Source organism: Mobula hypostoma, chromosome 20 (genome assembly GCF_963921235.1).
Source record: "Mobula hypostoma chromosome 20, sMobHyp1.1, whole genome shotgun sequence".
NCBI lineage: Eukaryota > Metazoa > Chordata > Chondrichthyes > Myliobatiformes > Myliobatidae > Mobula > Mobula hypostoma.
In genome coordinates this window covers 47,723,110-47,746,257 of record NC_086116.1, presented here as the reverse complement: position 1 = coordinate 47,746,257, position 23,148 = coordinate 47,723,110, and the positions used below count along the sequence as shown (strand labels likewise).

The 23,148-nt window shown below is 39.6% G+C and overlaps 1 protein-coding gene across 12 annotated transcripts in view; it reads right to left on the bottom strand.

Annotated features, from left to right (window-relative positions):
* The window catches only part of magi2a (membrane associated guanylate kinase, WW and PDZ domain containing 2a), a 600,063-nt gene that overhangs the window by 203,009 nt on the left and 373,906 nt on the right, over window positions 1–23,148 (bottom strand). For all 12 annotated transcript variants that reach the window (XR_010021125.1, XM_063072811.1, XM_063072812.1 and 9 more), the window contains exon 4: window positions 7,560–7,784. Coding sequence is in view for 11 of the 12 variants with exons in the window: in XM_063072811.1 (XP_062928881.1) it covers window positions 7,560–7,784 (225 nt within the window). In the remaining variant the exon portion in view is untranslated. The remainder of the gene's footprint in view (window positions 1–7,559; window positions 7,785–23,148) is intronic.

The following is a 23,148-nucleotide window of genomic DNA, read 5'->3' as shown; positions in this document are numbered from 1 at the left end:
AAAGTGTCTGTTTCTGTGCTGTATAACTAGGAGTTTTAAGGAATGAATTCCAAAACTCTGGAATCAGTCATGGCCATCAACAATGCAGCAACTCAAAATCAGGAACATGCAAGAGGAGAAAACTGTAGCTATGAAAGCTTTCAGGACTGGAAGATAGTGCTGTAACTGAAGGCACTGCAGGGTGGTGGTGGTGGTGGTGGTGATGTTGGAGGGGAACAGTGTGGGATTAATGCATGGTCTTGAAAATATGAACAAGACTTTAAATAGAGGCATTGGGAGAGTAGCAGTCAGATTAGTTTAGGATACATAGGTGCTAATACTTGTGCAGGAATATTTTGGGTGAATACAAGGTTAACTGATTTAAAACTGGGAGGCTGACTTTGAAAGTGTTGGATCTGTGAAATCTGCAGGTTCGCTATATTCACTGATGCTGTAGAAGCGGAAATAAACAGTTGCATGCGAGTACCTCTATCAGGTTTCCCCTTAACCTGAACTCACGTACTCAGGGTTGCGAACTATCAACCACTTACTCTATTTATTAGTATCTGCACAATGAATAAAATCCAATTGACCAATGTCTGTAAAGAAGGACTCCTGGATGGGAGAGGTCTGGAGGTTTTATGGTTCTAAGTGAGAAAATGTTTCAACTTAGACTGTGGAAGCTGTGGTCAGACGAACATTATTTTCAAATTGAATACCTGTATGATAATGATGCTCGATGTTACCATTGCTGCATTCTGGATATTCAGCATTTCAAATGGCAAAATATCATGCTGCTGATATCCTCCTAGCACATCAATTGTAAAAGCTTGAAAATATTTCACCAGGCAATCAAATTCTGCTCAACACATAAAAGTCACTAATATTTCTTTGAAGCCTCGAAATAACGAATTTTGCGAGATCAAATGAGGTGTTTGCGAAAAGATTATTATCTGAGATATTTGTTCTCAAACTTGAATTCATGGACCCTGGAGGTGAGTGGGAACAAATTGATCACCTAATATTCTCTTTTCTCCCAGACTGATTTTGACTTTTTGATCAAGCTTGAAATGGTACTATGCTAAATAATTGGTACTTTAGAAACATAGAAAACCTACAGCACAATACAAGCCCTTCGGCCCACAAAGCTGTGCTGAACATGTCCTTACCTTAGAAATTACCTAAGGTTACCCACAGCCCTCTATTTTTCTGAGCTCCATGTACCTGTCCAGGAGTTTCCGAAAAGACCCTATTGTATTCACCTCCACCACCGTCGTCAGCAGCCCATTCCATGCACTCACCACTCTCTGTGTAAAAAAACTTACCCCTGACATCTCCTCTGTACCTACTTCCAAGCACCTTAAAACTGTGTTGTCTTGTGCTAGCCATTTCAGACCTGGGAAAAAGCCTCTGACTATGCACATGATCAATGCCTCTCAGCATCTTATACACTTCTATCAGGTCACCTCTCATCCTCTGTCACTCCAAGGAAAAAAGACTATTCACTCAACCTATTCTCACAAGGCATGCTCCCCAATTGAGGCAACATCCTTGTACATCTCCTCTGCACCTTTTCTATGGTTTCCACATCCTTCCTATAGTTAGGCGACCAGAACTGAGCACAGTACTCCAAGTCAGATCTGACCAGGGTCCTATATAGCTGCAACATTACCTCTCAGCTCCTAAACTCAATCCCACAATTGATGAAAGCCAATGCACAATATGCTTTCTTAACCACAGAGTCAACCTGCGCAGCAGCTTTGAGTGTCCTATGGCTCGGACCCAAAGATCCCTCTGATCCTCCACACTGCCAAGGGTCTTACCATTAATACTATATTCTGCCATCATATTTGACCCACCAAAATGAACCACCTCACACTTATCTGGGTTGAACTCCAACTGCCACTTCTCAGCCCAGTTTTGCATCCCATCAATGTCCCGCTGTAACCTCTGACATCCCTCCACACTATCCACAACACCCCCAACCTTTATGTCATCAGCAAATTTACTAACCCATCCCTCCACTTCTTCATCCAGGTCATTCATAAAAATCATGAAGAGTAGGGGGTCCCAGAACAGACTCCTGAGGCACACCACTGGTGACCGACCTCCATGCAGAATATGACCCGTCTACAAACAACTCTTTGCTTTCTGTGGACAAGCCAGTTCTGGATCCACAAAGCAATGTCCCCTTGGATCTCATGCCTCCTTACTTTCTCAGTAAGATTTGCATGGGTGCCTTACTGAAATCCATATACACTACATCTACTGCTCTACCCTTATCAATGTGTTTAGTCACATCCTCAAAAAAATTCAATCAGGCGTGTAAGACACGACCAGCCTTTCACAAAGCCATGCTGACTATTCTTAATCATATAATGCCTCTCCAAATGTTCATGAATCCTGCCTCTCAGGATCTCCTCCATCAACTTCCCAACCACTGAAGTAACACTCACTGTCTAAAATTTCCTGGGCTATCTCTACTCCCTTTCTTGAATAATGGAACAACATCTGCAACCCTCCAATCCTCCGGAACCTCTCCCATCCCCACTGATGATGCAAGGATCATCACCAGAGGCTCAGTAATCTCCTCCCTCGCCTCCCACAGTAGCCTAGGGTACATCTTGTCTGGTTGCGGTGACTCATCCAACTTGATGCTTTCCAAAAGCTCTTGCACATTCTCTCTCTTAGTATCTTCATGCTCAAGGTTTTCAGTCTGCTGTAAGTCATCCCTACAATCGCCAAGATCCTTTTCCGTGTGAATACTGAAGCAAAGTACTCATTAAGTACCTCTGCTATCTGCTCCAGTTCCATACACACTTTTCCACTGTTACACTTGATTGGTCCTATTCTCTCACGTCTTATCCTCTTACTGACTGATACAGGAGACTATGAAGTCTATGACATTCCTTGGATTTTTAATTTTTACTACTTTCTTTATTATTTTGTTGGCTATACAGAACAGTCCATGTTCCAAGCCTTCACTGGCAATGCTCCTTGACTCTTCTTCCACTACATTGACAAATGCATTTGGTGCTGCTTCATGCACCCATGCTGAGCTTATCAATTTCATCAACTTTGCTTCTAACTTCTACACTACCCTTAAATTTATTTGTTCCATCTCTGACACCTCCTTCCCCTTTCTCGATCTCTGTCTCTATCTCTGGAGACAATCTGTCAACTGACAACTTTTATGAACCTACCGATTCCCACAGTAACCTCTTCCCATCCTGTCTCCTGTAAAAATACTATTCCCTTTTCTCAGTTCCTTCTGTTCCTAGGAATAGAGTCCTTCTTGTCTCAACCTACCACCCCATGAGCCTCCAACACATTATCTTCTGCAGCTTCTGCTATCACCAAAAGGATCCTATGACCAAACACATCTTTAACACCTCCCTTCTCTCTGCTTTCCGCAGGGACAGCTCCCTCCGTGATTCCCTTCTCCATTTGTCCCTCCGCACTAATCTCCCTCCCAGCACTTATCCACTTTACTTGCAAATCTACTAGGGTCGTCTTTTGTATCCGGTGCTTCCAATGTGGCCCCCTATACATTGCTGAGACCTGTTTAAGTTGGAGGACCACTTTGTCAAGTACCTCCGCTCCATCTGTTAAAAGCAGAACTTCCCAGTGCCCAAACATTTTAATTCTCATTCCTGTTCCAACATGTCAGTTCATGCCAAGATAAGGCCACCCTCAGGGTGGAGAAGCAACACCTTATATTCAATCTGAGAGGCCTCCAACCTGATGGCATGAATATCGATTTCTCCTTCCAGTAGAAAGATGTTCACGCTCCTCTCCACTCTTCTTCTGTTCCCCACTCCGGCCTCTTACCTCTTCTCACCTGCCTATCATCTCCCCCTGGGTCCCCTCCTCCTTCCCTTTCTCCTACGGCTCACTTCCACTCCCATCAGTTTCCCTCCTCTCCAGCTGTTTACCTATTCCATCCAGCCAGCTTCACCAATCAGCTTCCCCTCTCCCCACATTTTCATTCTGGTATCTTCCCCCCTTCTTTCCAGTCCTGATGAAAGGTCTCATCTTGAAACGTCGACTGTTTATTCATTTCCATAAATACTGCCTGACCTGCTGAGTTCCTCCAGCATTTTGTGTGTTGCACAGTATTAGAGAATTACATTGGCAAATCAGTTAAGGAAGCTGTAAGAACTGCCTAAAGGGAGCTAATCCACCAGCCCAATTTCCATTAACTCAACATAATAAAACCTACATTTTATTTTGATTGTCTATGAATGAAACACTGCATACTGCAAATAAGAAGAAAACAAAACATCGATCCAAACTGAAACGTTCTGCAAGAAGCAAACCATACCCCTGTAAACATTACAACAGACCGACTCAGTGCCAGTTAAAATCACATCTTGTCTTTGCCCAGATGGTAGAATATTGATCTGCTGTTACTGAACCAATCAGCTCACAATGAGCAATTTGTTTTTTCTATAGTTATGATGTAATGGAGGAATTATGAGAAGAAGCTTTGATAATTATTTAAAATTAGTTTAAATAAAATGATATTTTGGTAGATCATTACAAAAATAAAACTGAAATTCATCACCACTATTCATGCATAGCCAAATTTTCCATTTTTACCGCAGCCTTTCTGAAAGCAGTTGGAGAAAAAAAATAGCACACTAGGACTCCAGCTGCATCATTTCTGAACCACTGGCTTAGGGGTATTTGGAAGGGCTGTCAGTTTCTCTATTCTTCTAGTTTTTTTTTCCACTCTTCATTCCTTATGTACATTCTTTATTCCTTTAGTTGATACAGTTGAGAGTCAGAGCTCAGTAGCTTTGAAATTTTGAAGACTGTTTTGACCTACCTACACTAATCCCATTTGTCACCATTAGGTCCATATTTTTCTGTGCCTTAACTATTCAAATACCTGTCAAAATGTCTCTTAAAACAGTCATTGTATCCAATTCCACCACATTCCCTGGAAGATAGTATGAGATATCAACCTGTATGAAAAATATTTCCCTCATATCCCCTTTCAATCTCCTGCTTCTCACGTATGTCCTCGCTTTTAATACCCCAACATAGAAAAAAGGTGCCAACTATCAACTGTTTCTATACATCTCATAATTTTATATATTTCTATAAGTTATCCACCCCTCAGGATTCTCCATGCAGGGAAAACAAGCTAACTTTTTTTCTAATCTCACCTTATAATAAAAGTCCTCCAATCCTGGAAATATCGAGTTGAATATTCTCCATACCTTCTCCAGTGCATTCACACCAAAACTGCACACTGTATTCTGCAAGATGTAGCTCAACCAATGTTATGTAAGGTTGCACCATGATGCACCAATTCTTATATTTTGTGCCCCCACTTCTGCCCTATACTGCCCTATTTACTAGTATTGTTATCTCTAGAACCTTCTGTTTATTAAAATTCCTCAGGGCTCTACGATTTATTCTATATTTCCAGACTTTATTTGAATTCCAAAATGCACCGTCTTGCACTAATTGGGATTAAATTTAATCTCTCAAACTTTCCAGTTGATCTACTGTATATCTAGTTGTAGTTTTATTTGCTATTCACACCACCAACTTTACTGCAGAATTATTAATTATACGTCCAACATTCACATCCATGTCATTAACATACATCACAGACAATGAACGTCCCAGCACTGAACCCTACAATATACCATTGGTCATAGATTTCCAATCAGAAAAGCAACCCTTCTGCAATACATCTACCTCCTATCACTCAGCCAATTCAGGAACCAGCGCTAGTTTGTCTCACTTCAAACCCTTTCTGTTATGTTTATAACATCACGAAATAAAATACATTCAGTCTCTCAGTGAATAATACATTCAGTTCAGATAATGTAGCACAGGAATAAATATTTTCTTACAATTATCATTGCAAGTACACTGGTGAGGAAATAGGCATTGAAGACTACTATAGCCACTACCTTAATTCTTGTTTATAAAGTGAGATAGGCAAGGAAGGAAGACCAGGATTTATTAATGAAGTTGTATGTGGTTCTATACTGAGTATACACTTGTAATATATTAATGACATTTGTTTAATCCATTTTTCAGGGCCCTTCATTATGTCTATGCAAGTTAAATGTCACACAGTATGTAATTTATGATTCAAGGTAGAATACATTACGTGCAGCACTTAACTGCGAGACGCTGCTGCACTCCTTGTTCAAACAAAATGCCCCACCTGGGATCAAATTTATTGGGAAACATATTACCATAAACGTCAGCAAGTAAACAGAAGAAAATGTTAGAACACATGATTATAAGATAAATTTCTAGTCACACACCTGAAGGTGGACTGTAGATTTAACAAATAGTTGTTTATTACATCCTAAAATAAACATTCTTTTACCTTTACTTTTATAGATATATAAAGAAATACCATTTTAAAAGAATGATTACTTGGCATTGCTTCTTTAAATACTATTTGATTTCAGGAAACTATAAAACAGATTGCAAGAATTACCAATATAGCTTTGTTACTCGAAGAACATCTAACTGAACAAGCCATAATAATGAAAATTCCACCAAAAAAGATGATGTTTCTTTTTTAGTCCTCATCACAGGTGATATACAAACATCAACTTGACAAAAACTGGAAGAAAGGAGCTGTAATTTTTGTAAACTATTGAAGTATATTTACATTATTGAAGATACAATTGATAAATACTAGAAGATGTGACACACGTGATTTTCACGATTCAATTGTTAAATTACCGTGTATAAGATAATTTACAAAACTGAGTAAAGCAAAAACTTGTTTCTATTAACCTAATTTATTTGTGTGTAAAGATGTGCAGCACTGCCAGGTTTACCTTTATGTTCACAATGAAATCCAGGCTCGTAAATAAATAGATAGATAGACAGATAAATAAATGGGATTAATATTATTGGCATTCAGCAACTTTCATGATGGCACATGCACAATTAGAAGTGAAAACCCAGGAACTCTGATACTCTTCAAATTTATTGAATTGCATTAATGTATTTTTACTGCAGATACATAATTAACTTGATATAGAAAGTTACATCAAGTCATTCAAGCCTATGTAAATAAAATTTACTTGCCAAACAACTTAACATGCCCTGAAAGTCAACCTTACAAACATGGACTCTCAAACCTTCAAATCCTAATTAGTATGAATAATTTATGAGAAAGATTGAAACAAATTTAGTTTCTCTTTTTACCTTCATCATCTCTGTCCTAGACTTCATCTTCCTTCCCCTCTCTTTGTTATTCTTTCTCTACTGATCAATGTACTTCTGCAGTTTACATGCTATTGTTTGGACTCATTAACTTTTTTTCTATTTGATTGATTAAGGGAACTTAAGATACCTTTCCCAGTTCACATAAACCCTAAGGAACCTATATTATACTTCGGATGCTCTACTTATAATAACTTTCCTGGCAATAGTTATTGGAATGTTTGTGAGCAAACGTAAAAATGAATGATCCATGTTCATAGCAAATTCAGGCCCAATATCGCAAAGGTACATGCCACTACAAAACAAAACCTAAATCTCTTTGTTCTAGTCCCATTCCATTATTTTTCTTGCACTGATATACTGACCTGGTGTTATTGTTTCTCCATTTCCATTGACAACAGGCCTTTCTTCTTCTTCTTCTTCCTCTGCTTCAGGAGGGGCAATTTCAGCTTTTTCCATGTTACTTACTGACTTGTTTCTTTTCCTTTTGCCCTCTGAACTAGGTCTGGCACCAGGCAGAATCTGATCCGTTACATTGAGTAAAAGTGGAATCGGTTCTGCTGGGGGTTTTGGTGTACCATAGTAGTTGTCTGCAAAAAGAGAACCATAAATTCTCAAATTCTTTGCATGCCGATAAAAAGTCAAACATTTTTAACATGAAATAGAATTAATTCCAATGCCTGGTGAAAATGATATCACTGAGTCTACCATTTTAACAGATAATGATTTAATCATCTGGTAGCCTCCACGCACAGTGCATAATACTTTCAAAGTTTGAGTAATTTAAATATTATTTACCACATACTGTTCAACAGAAATTTAGCGCTATCTCTTGTTAATTTTATTTGACTATGAGAAATAGTCAATGTAATTTTCTGTGCATGTTTTCTAGTTTCCAAGCCTATTTTGATAAATCAAAATAGAAATAGAATTATAAATGGAACTCCTTTCACAACATCACACTTTAAAGCACTCTACAGGCAATTGGGCTTCATTGTTACTTTGTAATGTAGAAAACAGCAGTTGATTACTAAATGGATGGCTATGTGATATAATGACCAGATAACTGTTTTAGTGAAGTTGACTGATGTTGACCTCAATCAAAATAGTACAATAGGATATTTTACTTCTACCTGAAGGCCAAGATAGGGCCTGGATTTAACATTCCATCCAAAAGGTGACCATGAGATTTATTTGCCATGCTTTTATCGTGTTAAGATCAGAGATCTCCCTATGACTCTGTCAAGATTCTCTATCTCCCAAAATGACTAAATTTCTTATTATCAGATGCAAAAGAATACTAGTGTGTTCTGTGGACAATCCCTCTTTGTTTCAGGAGCAGAAGGATTCACGACTTGATTTCCCTTCCTAAAAATGGCTTTTCTCAGAACGTAGCCGTTAAAAGGATAAGCCATAATAACCAGCAATTTTCCTGCTAGCAGAGTGTGCTGTTTGAGAGTGAGTGCAAACTGTAGTGATAGGGGATAGTAAGCAGAGTTTTCTCAAGAAGCAAAGTAGAGGAGTTTGCAGGGCCAGCCTCATCATGGAAATTGAAAGATATTACCAATGGATGCTGTAAGGAAATGAGCATCCTTGTGAATATCCCCAATTTTTGGAAACCTTGTTTTACAACCCAATGTCCACTCCAGGTATAAAGACAAAGGACAAATTTGGCAGACAATTTCTTGAATTTTGTGATACAGCAGCAGTAAAATGCATGACCTCCCAAAGTGCAGGCTTTCATAGAGGACACTTCTGCCCTTACTGGCATCTCTGCCAAGTTTCTTCCTTGAATGGGGAAAAAATGTGGATGCTGAAAATCAGAAATAATAAACAAGACTGATAGAAGCAATCAGCAGGTTGAAAATCCTTTCTTAGAATTGGTGTTTGACCTGAAAAATTCAATAGCTGGCATTTCTTCCATTCAGATATATTTTTTGTCTGCTATCTTCCTTCTGTTTATGATCTGAATCAAAATCAGAATCAGGTTTAATATCACTGGCATATGTTGTGAATTTGTTTTGCTGCAGCAGTATACTGCAATACATAATAATAAAAAAGCCATAAATTCTATATATACATACATCTCAAAAAGGAACAAAAAGTGAGATAATGTATATAGTTTAATTGTCCTTTCAGAAATCTGATGGCAGAGCGGGAAAAAGCTGTTCCTGGACAGTTGAGTTTGTGTTTTCAGGCTCCTGTACTTTCTTGATCGTAGCAATGAGAAGAGGGCATGTCTACTTGAGACATGTTTGGCAAAAATTATGACTTCAGGAAATTTGTGTCTCATCTTTGAATTCATATATTGCTTTAGTCAGCAGTATTATTAAAAGTTGGTTCTCACTGAGTAAGCAGCCCTTCTTCTGAGTCAGGCCATGTAAATAGAAAACTTTGCCAGAGCTGATATTGGAAATTACACTACTCTAAGTAAGCTGGAAAAATAGTGCAATGGTGCCCAAAATTTTCACACCAGAAGATATACATCTTATTAACAACTGGCATTAATTTGCTTTGAAAATGTACAAAATTGGTCAATATGATTTTCACTTCTACAAATCTTTTTTTGCAGCACTAACAGCTGAACTGTTCAGCCAGCAATTCTGATACAGCACTATTCCATCAGTATTGCTTTGGGATGTTGTTTTTGGATTTTTCCTGTCAAGTTTCTGGAATGGAATTTATACCTGGAATATTCTGCCTCAGTTTGTTGGTGCACTGACTTTGTATTTTTGAGTACAGGAAAAATGCTATTAGAATTAAAAAGAACCTTGGTGAGAATATACCAGAGTAATGTGAATAATTTTGGTCTCCTAACCTAAAAAGAGCATTAACTTGCTCTGGAGAGAGCATATTCACCAGAGACTCACCACACTATTGTTTTTAATAGAATGTTGCACATATATGAGGCTTGCCTTTGCTCTCTAGAAATTCGAAGGTGAGAGCTGACCTCTTTACAACATTCAAAATTCTTAGAAATCCCAATAGGATAGGCACAAGGAAGATGTTTACCCTGGCTGAGAATCAAGAACCAGGATTCACAATCTCAAAATAAGGGCTAGTCCACCTAGGAGTGAAATAAATGAAATTGCTTGACACAGGGAGTGGTAAGTCTTTGAAATTTCTACTCTTGGCAGTTCTGAAAGCTCAATCATTGATTGTGTTCAAAAGAAAGATTGACAGACTTTGGAAAATGCAGTAATGGTGTATGCAAACACAGAAGGGTCCAAGTTGTTAAATTTGCATGATGACATATGAAGATTGATTGAAGACCAACATAGCATGGTATAAATATTTAATATAAATAAAGACAATTTGGCAGGAACTATTGAATGATGTTTATCCTGTGCTTGTCGTTTCAGTGCAATTTACCAAAAGCAGAGCAATCCTGATGCAAAATGCTGCACATGTTGAACTCAAAAATAACAAAACAAAAAAAAATTGGTTACTTAGGTGACATCTGGGGAGAGAAAAACAGGGTTAATATTTCATCTCAGCTACCTTTAAGCAATCTGCTTGCACTAATTTTTAAACACACTTTTTAACAAGATACCAGTTTACTAGAGTGTTACAATCACAGTAATAGCCATCTCCAACTGGTGTTCACAACTTTTGACTCCTGAAACAGACACTCTATTCTGAGTGCTATAGTGGGAGCAGATTACCACATGTATTTAGCAAAAGATTCAAGGATACACTCAATGTTTCTTTCTGGAACATATCCACTGAGTCTTGGGAATTTATGGCTCATAATTACAGAAAATAGAGAAAGAGCACTTGGATTTGCATTCAGAACCTCAAGACTGTGCATTGAGAGCACATAGAATGCCTGCATAAGCAAAAGAAGGAGTGCACCACCTCACAAACTACCCACCCGCCCTCTTAGGCAATTCCTGTTCTGTGGAAGAGTCTGTGATTCCCACATTGGTCTCATTGGGCATCTCAAAACCAGAATGGAAGCAAGTTCCTGCTTTTGCCGACGTACAGGCAGAAGCTGAAACAAGAGGCGGAGTTAAAACAGACCAATCAGTCTTCATGCTGTAGGACTTCTTCGATGACACTGACTAGAATATCTTCCATGATGAAGATGTTTCCGAGTTCACGGATGGAGTCACGTGCTATATCCAGAAGTGTATCAACGACGTTGTCCCTCAGAAATCAGTCAGGGTGCTCCCGAACCAGAAACCCTGGATCAATAGTTCCATGCAAGTAGCACTTACCACATGACAATCAGCAGAAGCTCAAGAAAAGCAGTTCTGATCTGTGCAAAGCTATCAAGCTGCGAAACAATACAGGGGCAAGATTTAGTCAAGATTCACAATGAATTGCACATGTGACTTGTGGCGAGGGCTGCATACCATCGCAGACTTTAAAACTAAATGTAGTGGTGCCGCCAACATTGCGGTCCCCCATCCCAGATGAGCTCAATCACTTTACGCTTGGTTTGATGTCGCTAAATCTGAACCTCCGAGGAAAGCTACCACTACAACCTGTAACCTGGTCCTCAGAGACTGAGGTATGCAAATGTTTCCAATGAGTGGACAGTCGCAAGGCTGTGGGACCGGATGGTATCCCAGGGCAAGTACTCAGGATGTGCACAGCACAACTGGCAGGTGTGTTTACAGACATTTTAATCTCTCCTTCCCCCAGTGTAGAGTGTCCTCCTGCTTCAAATTATCCACCATTGTCCCTGTACAAAAAAAGACCAAGATAACATGCCTGAACGACTGGTGTCCTGTTGCACTCCAATAATAAGCAAATGCTTTGAGAGGCTGGTCAATGACTACATCTGCAGCATGCTACTACCCAACTGGACCCCCTACAATTCCCCTGCTGACACAACCGATCGACAGACGATGCAACAGCCACTGCTCTACAAACTGTCCTAACACATCTGAAGAAGGGTGCTTATGTGAGAATGCTGTTCTTGGACCACAGTTCAGCATTCAACACCACAATTCCATCCAGGCTTGAGAGGAAGCTCAGAGACCTCAGACTTGACCCTGCCTTGTGCAGCTGGATCCTGGACTTCCTGTCAGATTGCCAGCAAGTGGTAAGAGTGGGCTCCCTCACCTGCGCCCCTCTGACTCTCAACACAGAAGCCCCTCAGGGCTGTGTACCAAGTCCCCTCCTTTACTCCCTGTATACCTGCAGCCCCCCCCCCCCCCCCGGCCACCCTCAGGGTCGCTTGGCTCGCTGTCGTCTAGGGAAACAGCCTCGGCCCCGCCAAACTGGGTAATTTGTTTGTGTGGATGCTGTGTGAGGTATCCCACCCCGCCCAAATAACAGACAATACACCAGATGCAATTAAATGATATACAGTTTATAGATATTACTGGAACTATATATTTAAAAGAGAATAAAATATAAAAGGAAAATAAAAGGCGCCACACTTATCAAAGTTCAATCTCTTCGTGTACAAAAACCGTTGGAGCTCAAGGACCTTCTTCTTCACCCTGCGACCCCTTCGGACCACCTCGACCGGCCGCCTGGGACCAACAACGGTGGTCGACCAGACACTCCACACGAGTCCGTCTCCGTTTCCTCGCCGAATGTCCCGCTCGGGGTCCAACCCCGTTAGCGGACTCACAGCACCTCGTCCATCCTCTGTCTCGCTCTCCCGCCTTCTTCCCCCAAAACCCCGCGCATACAGTATCTTCAAATACACCAAAACCATAACAACTATCCCAATTGGTTAATAGCACTCTCTTATCACACACTAAAGCAAAAACAAACTGTTAGCGCAAACTTTCTCAGCATTTAACACAACAAAGCCGCATTCCCCAGATTAACATAACAAAGACGCCATTTTAATTAGCCTCCGCAGCAACATAAAAGTCGAAACCCCCTTACATACCAATGACTGTGTTGCCACCCATAGCTCTAATCTGCTAATTAAATTTGCCGACGACACTACATTGATTGGCCTAATCTCAAACAATAATGAGGTGGCCTACAGGGAAGAAGTCATCTCTGTGACACTGGTGTCAAGAAAACAACTTCTCCCACAATGTGGCAAAAACAAAGGAGCTGGTTGTGCATTACAGGAGGAATGGAGACGGGCTAACCCCTATTGACATAAATGGATCTGGGGCTGAGAGGGTAAACAGCTTTAAGTTCCTCAGCATCTACATCACCGAGGACCTCACGTGGTCTGTATACACCAGTTGCGTGGTGAAAAAGGCACAACAGTGCTTCTTTCACCTCAGACGGTTGAAGAAGTTTGGTATGGGCTCCCAAATCCTAAGAATTTTCTACAGGGCCACAACTGCGAGCATCCTGACTGGCTGCATCACTGCCTAGTATGGGAACTGTACCTCCCTTAATTGCAGGATTCTGCAGAGAATGGTACGGACAGCCCCGGTGCATCTGTAGCTGTGAACTTCCCATGATTCAGGACGTTTACAAGGACAGGTGTGTAAAAAGGGCCCGTAGGATCATTGGGGACCCAAGTCACCCCAACCACAATCTATTCCAGCTATTACCATCCGGGAAGCAGTACCACAGCATAAAAGCCAGGACCAGCAGGGTCTGGGACAGCTTCTTCCCCCAGGCCATTCAACTTGCGCTGATTTGAGCGTATTTCTATGTTACATTGACTGTTCTATTTATTATAAATTACTGTGATTGCATATTGCACATTTAGACAGAGATGTAATGTAAAGATTTTTACTCCTCATGTATGTGAAAGATGTAAGAAGTAAAGTCAATTCAATTCAAGCTATTTCTGATCCAAGACTGATGAAGATAAGAAGAATGAACAAGACATTAGTATGCTTCTTAGTTTAAGATGAAATTTAAGGTTAGATTAAGCTGGATTAACCCTGCTTCTTCAAAGTGCTGATTTCAGGTGTCTGCACAAAAGTAGGTCAGATGTGGCTTCTACACATTCAAGTGGATTGTCAAAGTCTGAATGGCAACTAGCCCTCAGGTGCTGCTGCACTGAAGCAGTGACCCCAGAAATGCTCAGACAAGATTTGACAAAAGGCAAAGCTGAGGGCAGACTTTTGCCTTCTGTCAAAACTGTCATTGTATTTAACAGTTTTTAAGAAGTCACATTCAAAAACATACAAAAATTACTGAAGCAATTAAAACAAGAATGTTTATAATTACTTAAAAAATTAAAAAGCTAACTAAATACAAAATACAAAAGCATTTGAAGCAAAGTAATTAATATAGTAACTAGCCTTGTCCTTTGTTTCCCAATCTGCAGATCTAAAATAATGAGTTTTAATCCTCTCGAGTAGTGAAGGATTTGTAAAGTGTTTCTTTAGGTCCTCATGATGGAGGTCATCTGTCACGCAATGAAGGAATGCACTTTCAGATGCTGCCTTCCAAATCTGTCAGTAAGTCCTGCATTCATGGCACATATTGGGAAGTTCATGTATGTTATGAATTCTGGACTTGCATTAAATTGAATAACTTAATGTTAGCAAGATTTAGCCCAATGTCTTACACTATATTATTTAAAGAGTACAATCAATTTCAAAATGATCTTTTCTTGAGGAACAGATTCACAGCATACTTTCAGAAAAGAAAAGATCATTAAGTGACTAACTGATACCAAACTTGAGAACTCAAACTTGAGAGCGTAGTTCATTTAATACTTCAGTAATATTTGATTGATGTTGTAAATATATTGTTTGATTAAGCATTCTTTGTTTATGTAATTCATAATGCAAGTACATGAATGAAACAAAGTAGGACACATACAAAGAGTATGTTTGTATGCCGACAAAAATAAATGGACTGCAGAAGGAAGAGAAAGAGATAAAAAGTTTCAAAAAGAACACTAATCTGCATGAAAAATCTGATAATGATGAAAGTGACAAAGGACTGTGTAGCCTTAAAATTTAGTGTGAAAACTAACAAGGCAAGCAAAATGGCTTACAGAAGTGAACAGCAAATTAATTAAAATGAAATTGGACACAGTTTCAGCTGTTTCAGTCATTCTACAAAATGAGTTTGAATGGTATTTCAACAATACTGAACTGAAGCCCGCAGATATCCAACTAAGAACTTATACTGATGAGAAGAGAACTCCTGTGAGAATGACATTCGTAACAGTGAAATGTAACAACCAACAAGCCAGATTGAGCTTGTATGTGGTAAAAACAGGAAGACCAGCATTGTGGGATCATGTTTGGCTAGGACAACTACAACTTGATTGGAGGTCAATTCATAATTTGCATACCACATCCTCTGCAATAAAGTCACCTGAAGGATAACTAAGGAAGGTACTGGATGATGCCACAGCAGTGTATAAGGGTGACATTGGAAAACTCAGAGATATCAAAGGTAAAATAATGTTAAATGAAAGGCCATACCCAAGCTTTACAAAGCCCGTCCGGTTCCTTATACCATATGTGATAAAATAGCCAGTGAGCTGGATCATATGGAGGTTGAAGGAATTATTTCTAAGGTAGATTGGAACCCATGGACAACACCAGTGCTCCCAGTAAACAAGAAAGATGGGTCTGTCAAGATCTGCGACAATTTCAAGGTCAACATCAACCCAGTATTGAAAGTAGATCAATACCCTCTGCCCAGCATAGAGGATATTTTTAAAAACCTTTCTAGAGGGAAGCACCAACAAAGTGGACTTAACTGAGTCTTAACCACAGATAGTGATGGAAGAAGAGTCCAAAGCATTCCTCACCATAAACAGGTTTTATAGCTATGATAGGCTTATTTTTGGCGTATCATCTGCACCTGCGCTCTGGTGGAAAGCTACAGACCAGGTGCTGCAAGGCTGCTCAGGTACTCAGTGTTACCTGGATGACATCATTGTTACTGGTGAGGATGACAAGGAACACTTCCAAGATCTCAACACAGTGCTAAAAAGGTTAGAAGATAATGGGCTCAGAGCACAATGCAACAAATGTGAATTCTTTAAACTAAGCATCACTTATTGTGGTCACACCATCGACACACAAGTAATATTCAAGTGTGCTGAGAAAATTCAATCAGTAATGGATAAGCCTAGGTCAAAGGACATGTCACAGTTATGGTTCTTTTTAGTATATTTAGTCAATTAGTATAACAGATTCCTGCCAAACATGGCTACTGTCCTCTACCCCTTGAACTCATTACTACAGACCACATTGTCCAGTGAAGCTTGCCTGTGATGCCTCGCCTAATTGTATTGATGCAGTCATGTCACATATTATGAGTGATGGTAGTGAATGCCTTTGCATCCCATTCCCTTCCCATTGCAGAGAAAAATTATGCACAGATTGTCAGAGCCCTTGGGTTCTGTATGGGGTGTAAAACATTTCAACGAGCACCTGCATGGGAGAGAGTTTACCCTCATTACTGATCATCAACCAGTGGTGTCCATATTCACTCCACAGAAGGTCGCTTCACTAACAGCTGCAGCACAAATGCAGAGATGTGCTTTGTTTTTTGGAGGCTACATTTACAAGATCAAATTCGAGAGGGCAACCAATTATGGAAATGCTCATGGATTGTCCCGTTTATCCTTGGAAGAGGAAATTCCTGAAAAATTTAAAAGAGGGGACATTCCTCTTGATGTATTCTCCCTAATACAAATCAGAAGTCTCTGTAATACGGCAGAGATGATCCAAAAAGAAAGCAGAAAACTCTGCTCACTGTCTTAGGTCTACATGGCAACACAAAATGCCTGGACTGTGCAGCAAAAATTCCATTTCCCCCCATTTATATCAAAGCCTGGATGGGGATTGTCTTTTGTGGGAATTGAGAGTTGTTGTACCATTCAAACAGAGCTAAAGTGTTGGAGGAGCTACATGCCAGTCATTTAGGTGTGGTTAATATGACAGCATTGACTCAAAGCTTTGTCTGGTAGTCTGGGATATATCAACAGAACAAGCAGCTTGCCATAAACTGTTCAGGATGCCAATATGTTCAGAAGATCCAAGAGCAATGCATCTCAATGCCTGGGAATAGCCTGCATAGACCTGGCAGAGGATTCATGTGGATTTTACCAGATCATTCATGGGCACACATTTCTTGGTAGTAGTAGATGCTACTACAAAGTGGCCAGAAGTGTTCCCAACAACCTCCACTACAGCCTCACACACTGTTAATGCATTGAGAAGCCTCTTTTCAAGGACGGATATTCCAGAACTTATAATAACAATGGACCACAGTTTGTTGTGGAACAGCTTCAGTCATCTATGAAATAAATGGAATAAGACATACTATATCTACACCATACCACCCAACCGCAAGTGGCTTGCAGGAAAGGTTTGTTCTAAGTTCAAAGTACGCACTGCAAGCAATGTCAGCAGAACACACTACATTGAATCAGAAGCTCACCAATCTCCTCTTTGCTCACTGCAATGCAGCACACTCCACAACCAACAACTCACCAGCTATGCTGTTCTCAAGTTACCCCTTATTTGGATCTCCTCAAACCCATTCTCAGAAGGAGTATGCATGACTAACAGGTGAGATAAATTGATGGCTCCTCAAACAAGGAGGTTCAATGATTCACACCTGCATAAGCAGTTCTGGCGAGGGACTACAGAGATAATCAAAAGTGGGTACTTGGAAAGATTAAGGACAGAACTAGACCACTCTCCTACACAGCGGAGACTGCATCTGATGTCACCTGGAGATGACATATCGACCAGTTGATGTTGTCTTTCTGTTTTTATGAGTTTGATATGTGCCCTAAATTACATTCATTTGTTCTTGATCTATCTGGTCTTGTGTTAATTGAATGCCAGTTGGTTACTTTCTCCAGCTCTGGATATCCAAAGGCAAATAAAAAACTGTAGGAGGAATAATTAGTGGATTGAGTGGCATGTAATGTAGGAGGAATACTAAGATGTCAGGCTGAGATTGAGATGGATTGAGAAGGAAGGTGAATCCTTACAAAGCGGCAGGACCCAATGAAGTACCTGATAAAGCTCTGAAAACTTGTGCCAACCAACAGACAGGAGTATTCAAGGACATTTTCGACCTTTCACTGCTATGGTCAGAATTTCCCACGTGCTTCAAAAAGTCAACAATTATTCCAGTACCCAAGAAGAGTAGTGTGAGCTGCCTTAGTGACTATCATCCAGAAGCATATGGTGGTGAAATGCTTTGAGAGGTTGGTCATGGGTAAAATGAATTCCTGCCTCAGTAAGGTCCTGGATCCACTGTAATTTATCTATTGCCACAATAGGTCTATGGCAGATGCATTCTTAATGGCTCTTCACATGGCCTTAGATCACCTGGATAATACAAACACCCACATCAGGATGCTGTTCGTTGACCATAGTTCCATGTTTAACACTATCATTCCCACAGTCCTAATCAATAAACTACAGAACCTGGGCCTCTGTACCTCCCTCTGCAATTGGATTCTCGACTTCCTAACCAGAAGACCACTATCTGTCCGAATTGGTGATAATATCTCCGCCTCGCTGATAATCAACACTGGCACACCCCAGGAATGTGTGCTTAGCCTACTACTCTACTCTCTCTATATCCATGCTAGGTATAGCTCAAATGGCATCTATAAATTTGCTGATGAAACAACTAATATTGACAGAATCTCAGATGGAGATGAAAGGGCATACAGGAGCGAGATATACCAGCTAGTTGAGTGGTGTCAGAGCAACGACCTTACATCAATGTCAGTAAGATGAAAGAACTGATTGTGGACTTCAGGAAGGGCAAGACAAGGGAACACGAACCAATCTTCAGAGAGATCAGCAATGGAGAGAGTGAGCAATTTCAAGTTCCTGGATGTCAATACCTCTAAGGATCTAACCTGGTCCTGACATATCGATGCAGCTATAAAGGCAAGACAGTGGCTACATTTCATTAGGAGCTTGAAGAGATTTGGTTTGTCACCTAAAACACTTGAAAATTTCTTTTGATGTACCATTCTAACAGGCTGCATCACTCTCTGGTATGGGGGAGGGGGCTACTGCACAAGACCAAAAGAAGCTACAGAAAGTTGAAAAATTAGTCAGCTCCATCTTGGGTACTAGCCTCCATAGTATCCAAGATATCTTCAAGGAGAAGTGCCTCAGAAAAGCAGTAACATTACTAAGGATTCCCTCCCCCAGTCACCCAACAGATGCTTTCTTCTCATTGTTACCTTCAGGATGAAGGTACAGAAGCTTGAAGGCACACACTCAGCCAATCAGGGGCAGCTTCTTCCCATACAATTCCAAATTGAACTTTGAACCCATGAACACTAACTCACTTTTAAAAATTTATTATTTCTGTTTTGCACTATTCTAAATCTAACTAACATATATATCACCGTAATTGATTTACTTATTTTTTCTTTCCTATATTATCATGTATTGCACGCACTGCTGCTGCTCAGCTAACAAATTTCATGACACATGCCGGTGATAATAAACCTGATTCTGATTCTCTATAAAGGGAAAGGAATCAGGACCAGTTCAGGATCTTGATCCAAACAATTCCTTACTCTCCATCAATGCTGCTTCACCTGCTGAGGTTGCCCAGCAGTTTGGTTTGCACTACAGTTTACAACATTTGTACTCTCTTGTATCTCTCTACTTACAATCTCTTCTTTCTACTATATATGTAAATGCCATCTAATTTTGCAGGGCCACACTTATTTAGAAGAGATATGAATATCATTTCTAATGGAATCCATTAAATATTTAACTTGTATATTGTGCTCATAGAAACTGGTGCCAGTTCATGGAAAAGTCAACAAACATTAAATTCAAATTTGCTAGTCTCTTGGTAGTCACTCTGGCATCCCAGGAAGAAGCAAGTCATTTGTAATGTATACTGACAGTTCATCTGTGGTTTTTCTATACAGTGGCATTATTAGGAAACACTGAATTAAATTAATTTAACTCATCTTCAAAGTGACTTGTAAGTAAGAAGAGTGGGAGAAATTTTAAATTGTTATCCCCAAACTGGACGACTTCCAAATTTTCCTACATATGATTTTAAAAAGATAGCTTAAAACATATTTTTTTTAAATTACCAAGTGGGTTATCTGGTTCCTTGTTGTAGTGGCTAACAAAATATAGTAAATTGACCAGGGTGAATCAGTGATATTTATTTTTTTAAATATTTCTCAGGGATTAGGCATTAATTGGTGGTTGAAACATCCTAAGTGGAATGTTAGTGGACTTGACAATGCGACAGATTGTGATGGTGTTGAGCCATAGTTCCTGGATTTGAGCCATTAGCAAAATCTATTGTAAGTGCGAAATTCTATCCATGGCAAATGTAATTTAGGCACAGCACATTAATCCCTAAACTAAAAACGCAGAGAACTCTCAATCTCCCAGTCTAGATGATAAGGAAATGGCTCCATGTTTGGAGGATATTTAGGTTTTTTTTTCCAAATGAACCACTAGAACTACACAACTTTCCATATTAATGTACTGCTTATTAATAATTGTATTTACCCCAATATAGATTAAAACAATGAATTAGATCTAAGAATCTACATTTTAATGAATAGTAATTTTATTTTAAGATAGCCAATTTATCATTAAAAGTAGGTGAGCAAAATTATGTTTTAATGATTGAAGCTTTCCTTTTGAAATTGAATCTAACAAGCACAAGTCAATTATTGGAATTTTATCAGCTCTGTGATTCAAGATTCAAGATTCAAAAAACTTTATTGTCATTCTAACTGTACATCAGCTCTGCAGGGCAGAATGAGACAGCGTTTTCCTGGAGCAGTGCAATCATAACATAACAAACGCAACACTAAATAATAAACATAACAATAAATAGTAAAACACAACAGCCACATGTCAGTTAAAAATCAAGTTATAAGTGTCCAGTGCAAGTTAAAAATGTCCAAAGCAGAGTCAGGTAGAGCAGCTATTTAGTAGTCTGACTGCCTGTGGGAGGAAGCTGTTTAGTAGCCTTGTGGGTTTAGTTTTGATGCTCCTGTAACGTTTGCATGATGGCAGAAGAACAAACAGTTCTTGGAGAGGGTGTGAGGGGTCTTCACCGTGTCTTCTGTTGTTTTCAGATACAGAAAATCTCAATATTGATTTAATTCTAGGATTGGTAGTAGTTACTTATAACTATTATATTTTTAAAATAATTCCTGTTTCATATTTCTGATCTCCTAAATTAACAAAAATGTATTGAACATTTGTAAAAATCTTTCCTTATGGACACCTGTAAAAATTTTTCATCTGGGTTTCTGACAGCCTAAACCAAAATTTTAGCAGTAGTAGCGAGAAACAGAAAAGAAACTTGGAATCATGGACTTATCATAGTGCTACAACACATGGAAACAACTGTTCAGCCCAACTTGTTCAGGCTGACCTGGGCTAGATCCATTTGCCTGCATTTGGCTCATATCCCGTTACATCTTTTCTATTCAGATAGCTCTCAGAATGTTTTTAACATTGTACCCAAATCTACCACTTTGTCTGGCAGCCCATTTTATCTAGCCCCACCCATTTGCTACTCAGGTTCCTTTTAAACCCTTCCTTTCTCACCTTAAACCTATGCCCTCCTACTTAACAGCTGGTCTTTCCCCCTCATGATTTAATATACCTCTGCAAGGTTACCCCTCCGTTTCCTATGCTTCAGGGAAATAGTCCTAACCTATCCAGCTCTTCCTAATAGCCCAAGCCCTCCAGTGTCAGTAATATCCTCGCAATATTTTTCTGTACTCTTTCCAGCTTAATGACACCCTTTCTGTAGCTTAGCAACTAGAATTGCACACAATACTCCAAATCTGGTCTCATCAATTACTTGTACAGTTGTAAAAAGATACCCCATACCAAACTCCTTCCTCCCCCACCCCATTTACCAATATCTCCACTTTAAGAGAAAATGTACAGGGACTCTGACCTACAACATTTTCCAGGGCCCTTCCATTTAATGTGCAAGTCTCACCTTGGTTTAACTTCTACAATGCAACACTTCACACTTGTCGGAGTTAAATTCCATCTGCCATTGTCTGGCCTATTCCCCAGTTGATCAACCTCCCACCACTGATATAAGGTTCCCTGGCTTGTCTGTGCAGCACTTTATAAAAGGTACAACATTCATCTTCTGATGACAGAAATATCTTTGCCATGACCCATGCAGTTTCTTCCCCAAGTTCCCCTAATGTCCTAGGTTACACTTGGTCAGGCCTGCAGATTCATCCTTCTTCATATCTGTTAAGGCCCACATCTTTAGTAATATGGTTATGTTCTACGACAACACTATTCATTTCCCTTAAACTTTCAGCTTCCATGACGTTTTCTACAGTAACTACAGATCAGAAATATTCATCTAAAATTTCACCTCTCTCCAGTAGCTCCACACATGGACAACCACACTGATCCTTAAGAGGACCTATTCTCTCCTTAATTACCCTTCAAATATACAGTTCAGGTCGAATTTCTTAGGAATCTTCTTTATCGTATATATTATGTACTAGTTTTCCCCTTGTTTTAAATGTACACACTGACCTGAACTGTCCGTATCTCACTTTATAAATTTCTCAGTTTACCTGCTAACAGCCTCTCCCAATCAACTTTTGCCAAGTCTTGTCTAATTCCTTCAAATTTTGCCTTGGCCCAATTTAAGACTAACTTGTGGATCAGTCCTAACATTTTTCATAACGATTTTGAAACTAATAGAATTATGGTCACGAATCTCAATATGTTCCCCCATGACATTTCAGTCACTTGTTATGCTTTATTTTCCAATAGGAGGTCTGGTGTAGTTCCTTCTCTCGTATGCCCATTGACATATTGTTTGAGAAAACATTTGCAAATACTGTCCAGTCAAGCCTTTGATAATCCTAGCTAATATGAGCAAAGTTGATATCACCCACTATTACAACCTTAATATAACATCTGTGATGCCCTTAAGGCATTTATTCGACTTTGTTGGGTCTATGCTTTAAATGATTTGTTTGTAACTATTTTCTAGTTAAAGTTAAAGGTTGATAACTATGTTACAGTATAACAAAAGTAAATTCATTGTCTATGGTATATCGCGGCATGTGATGAC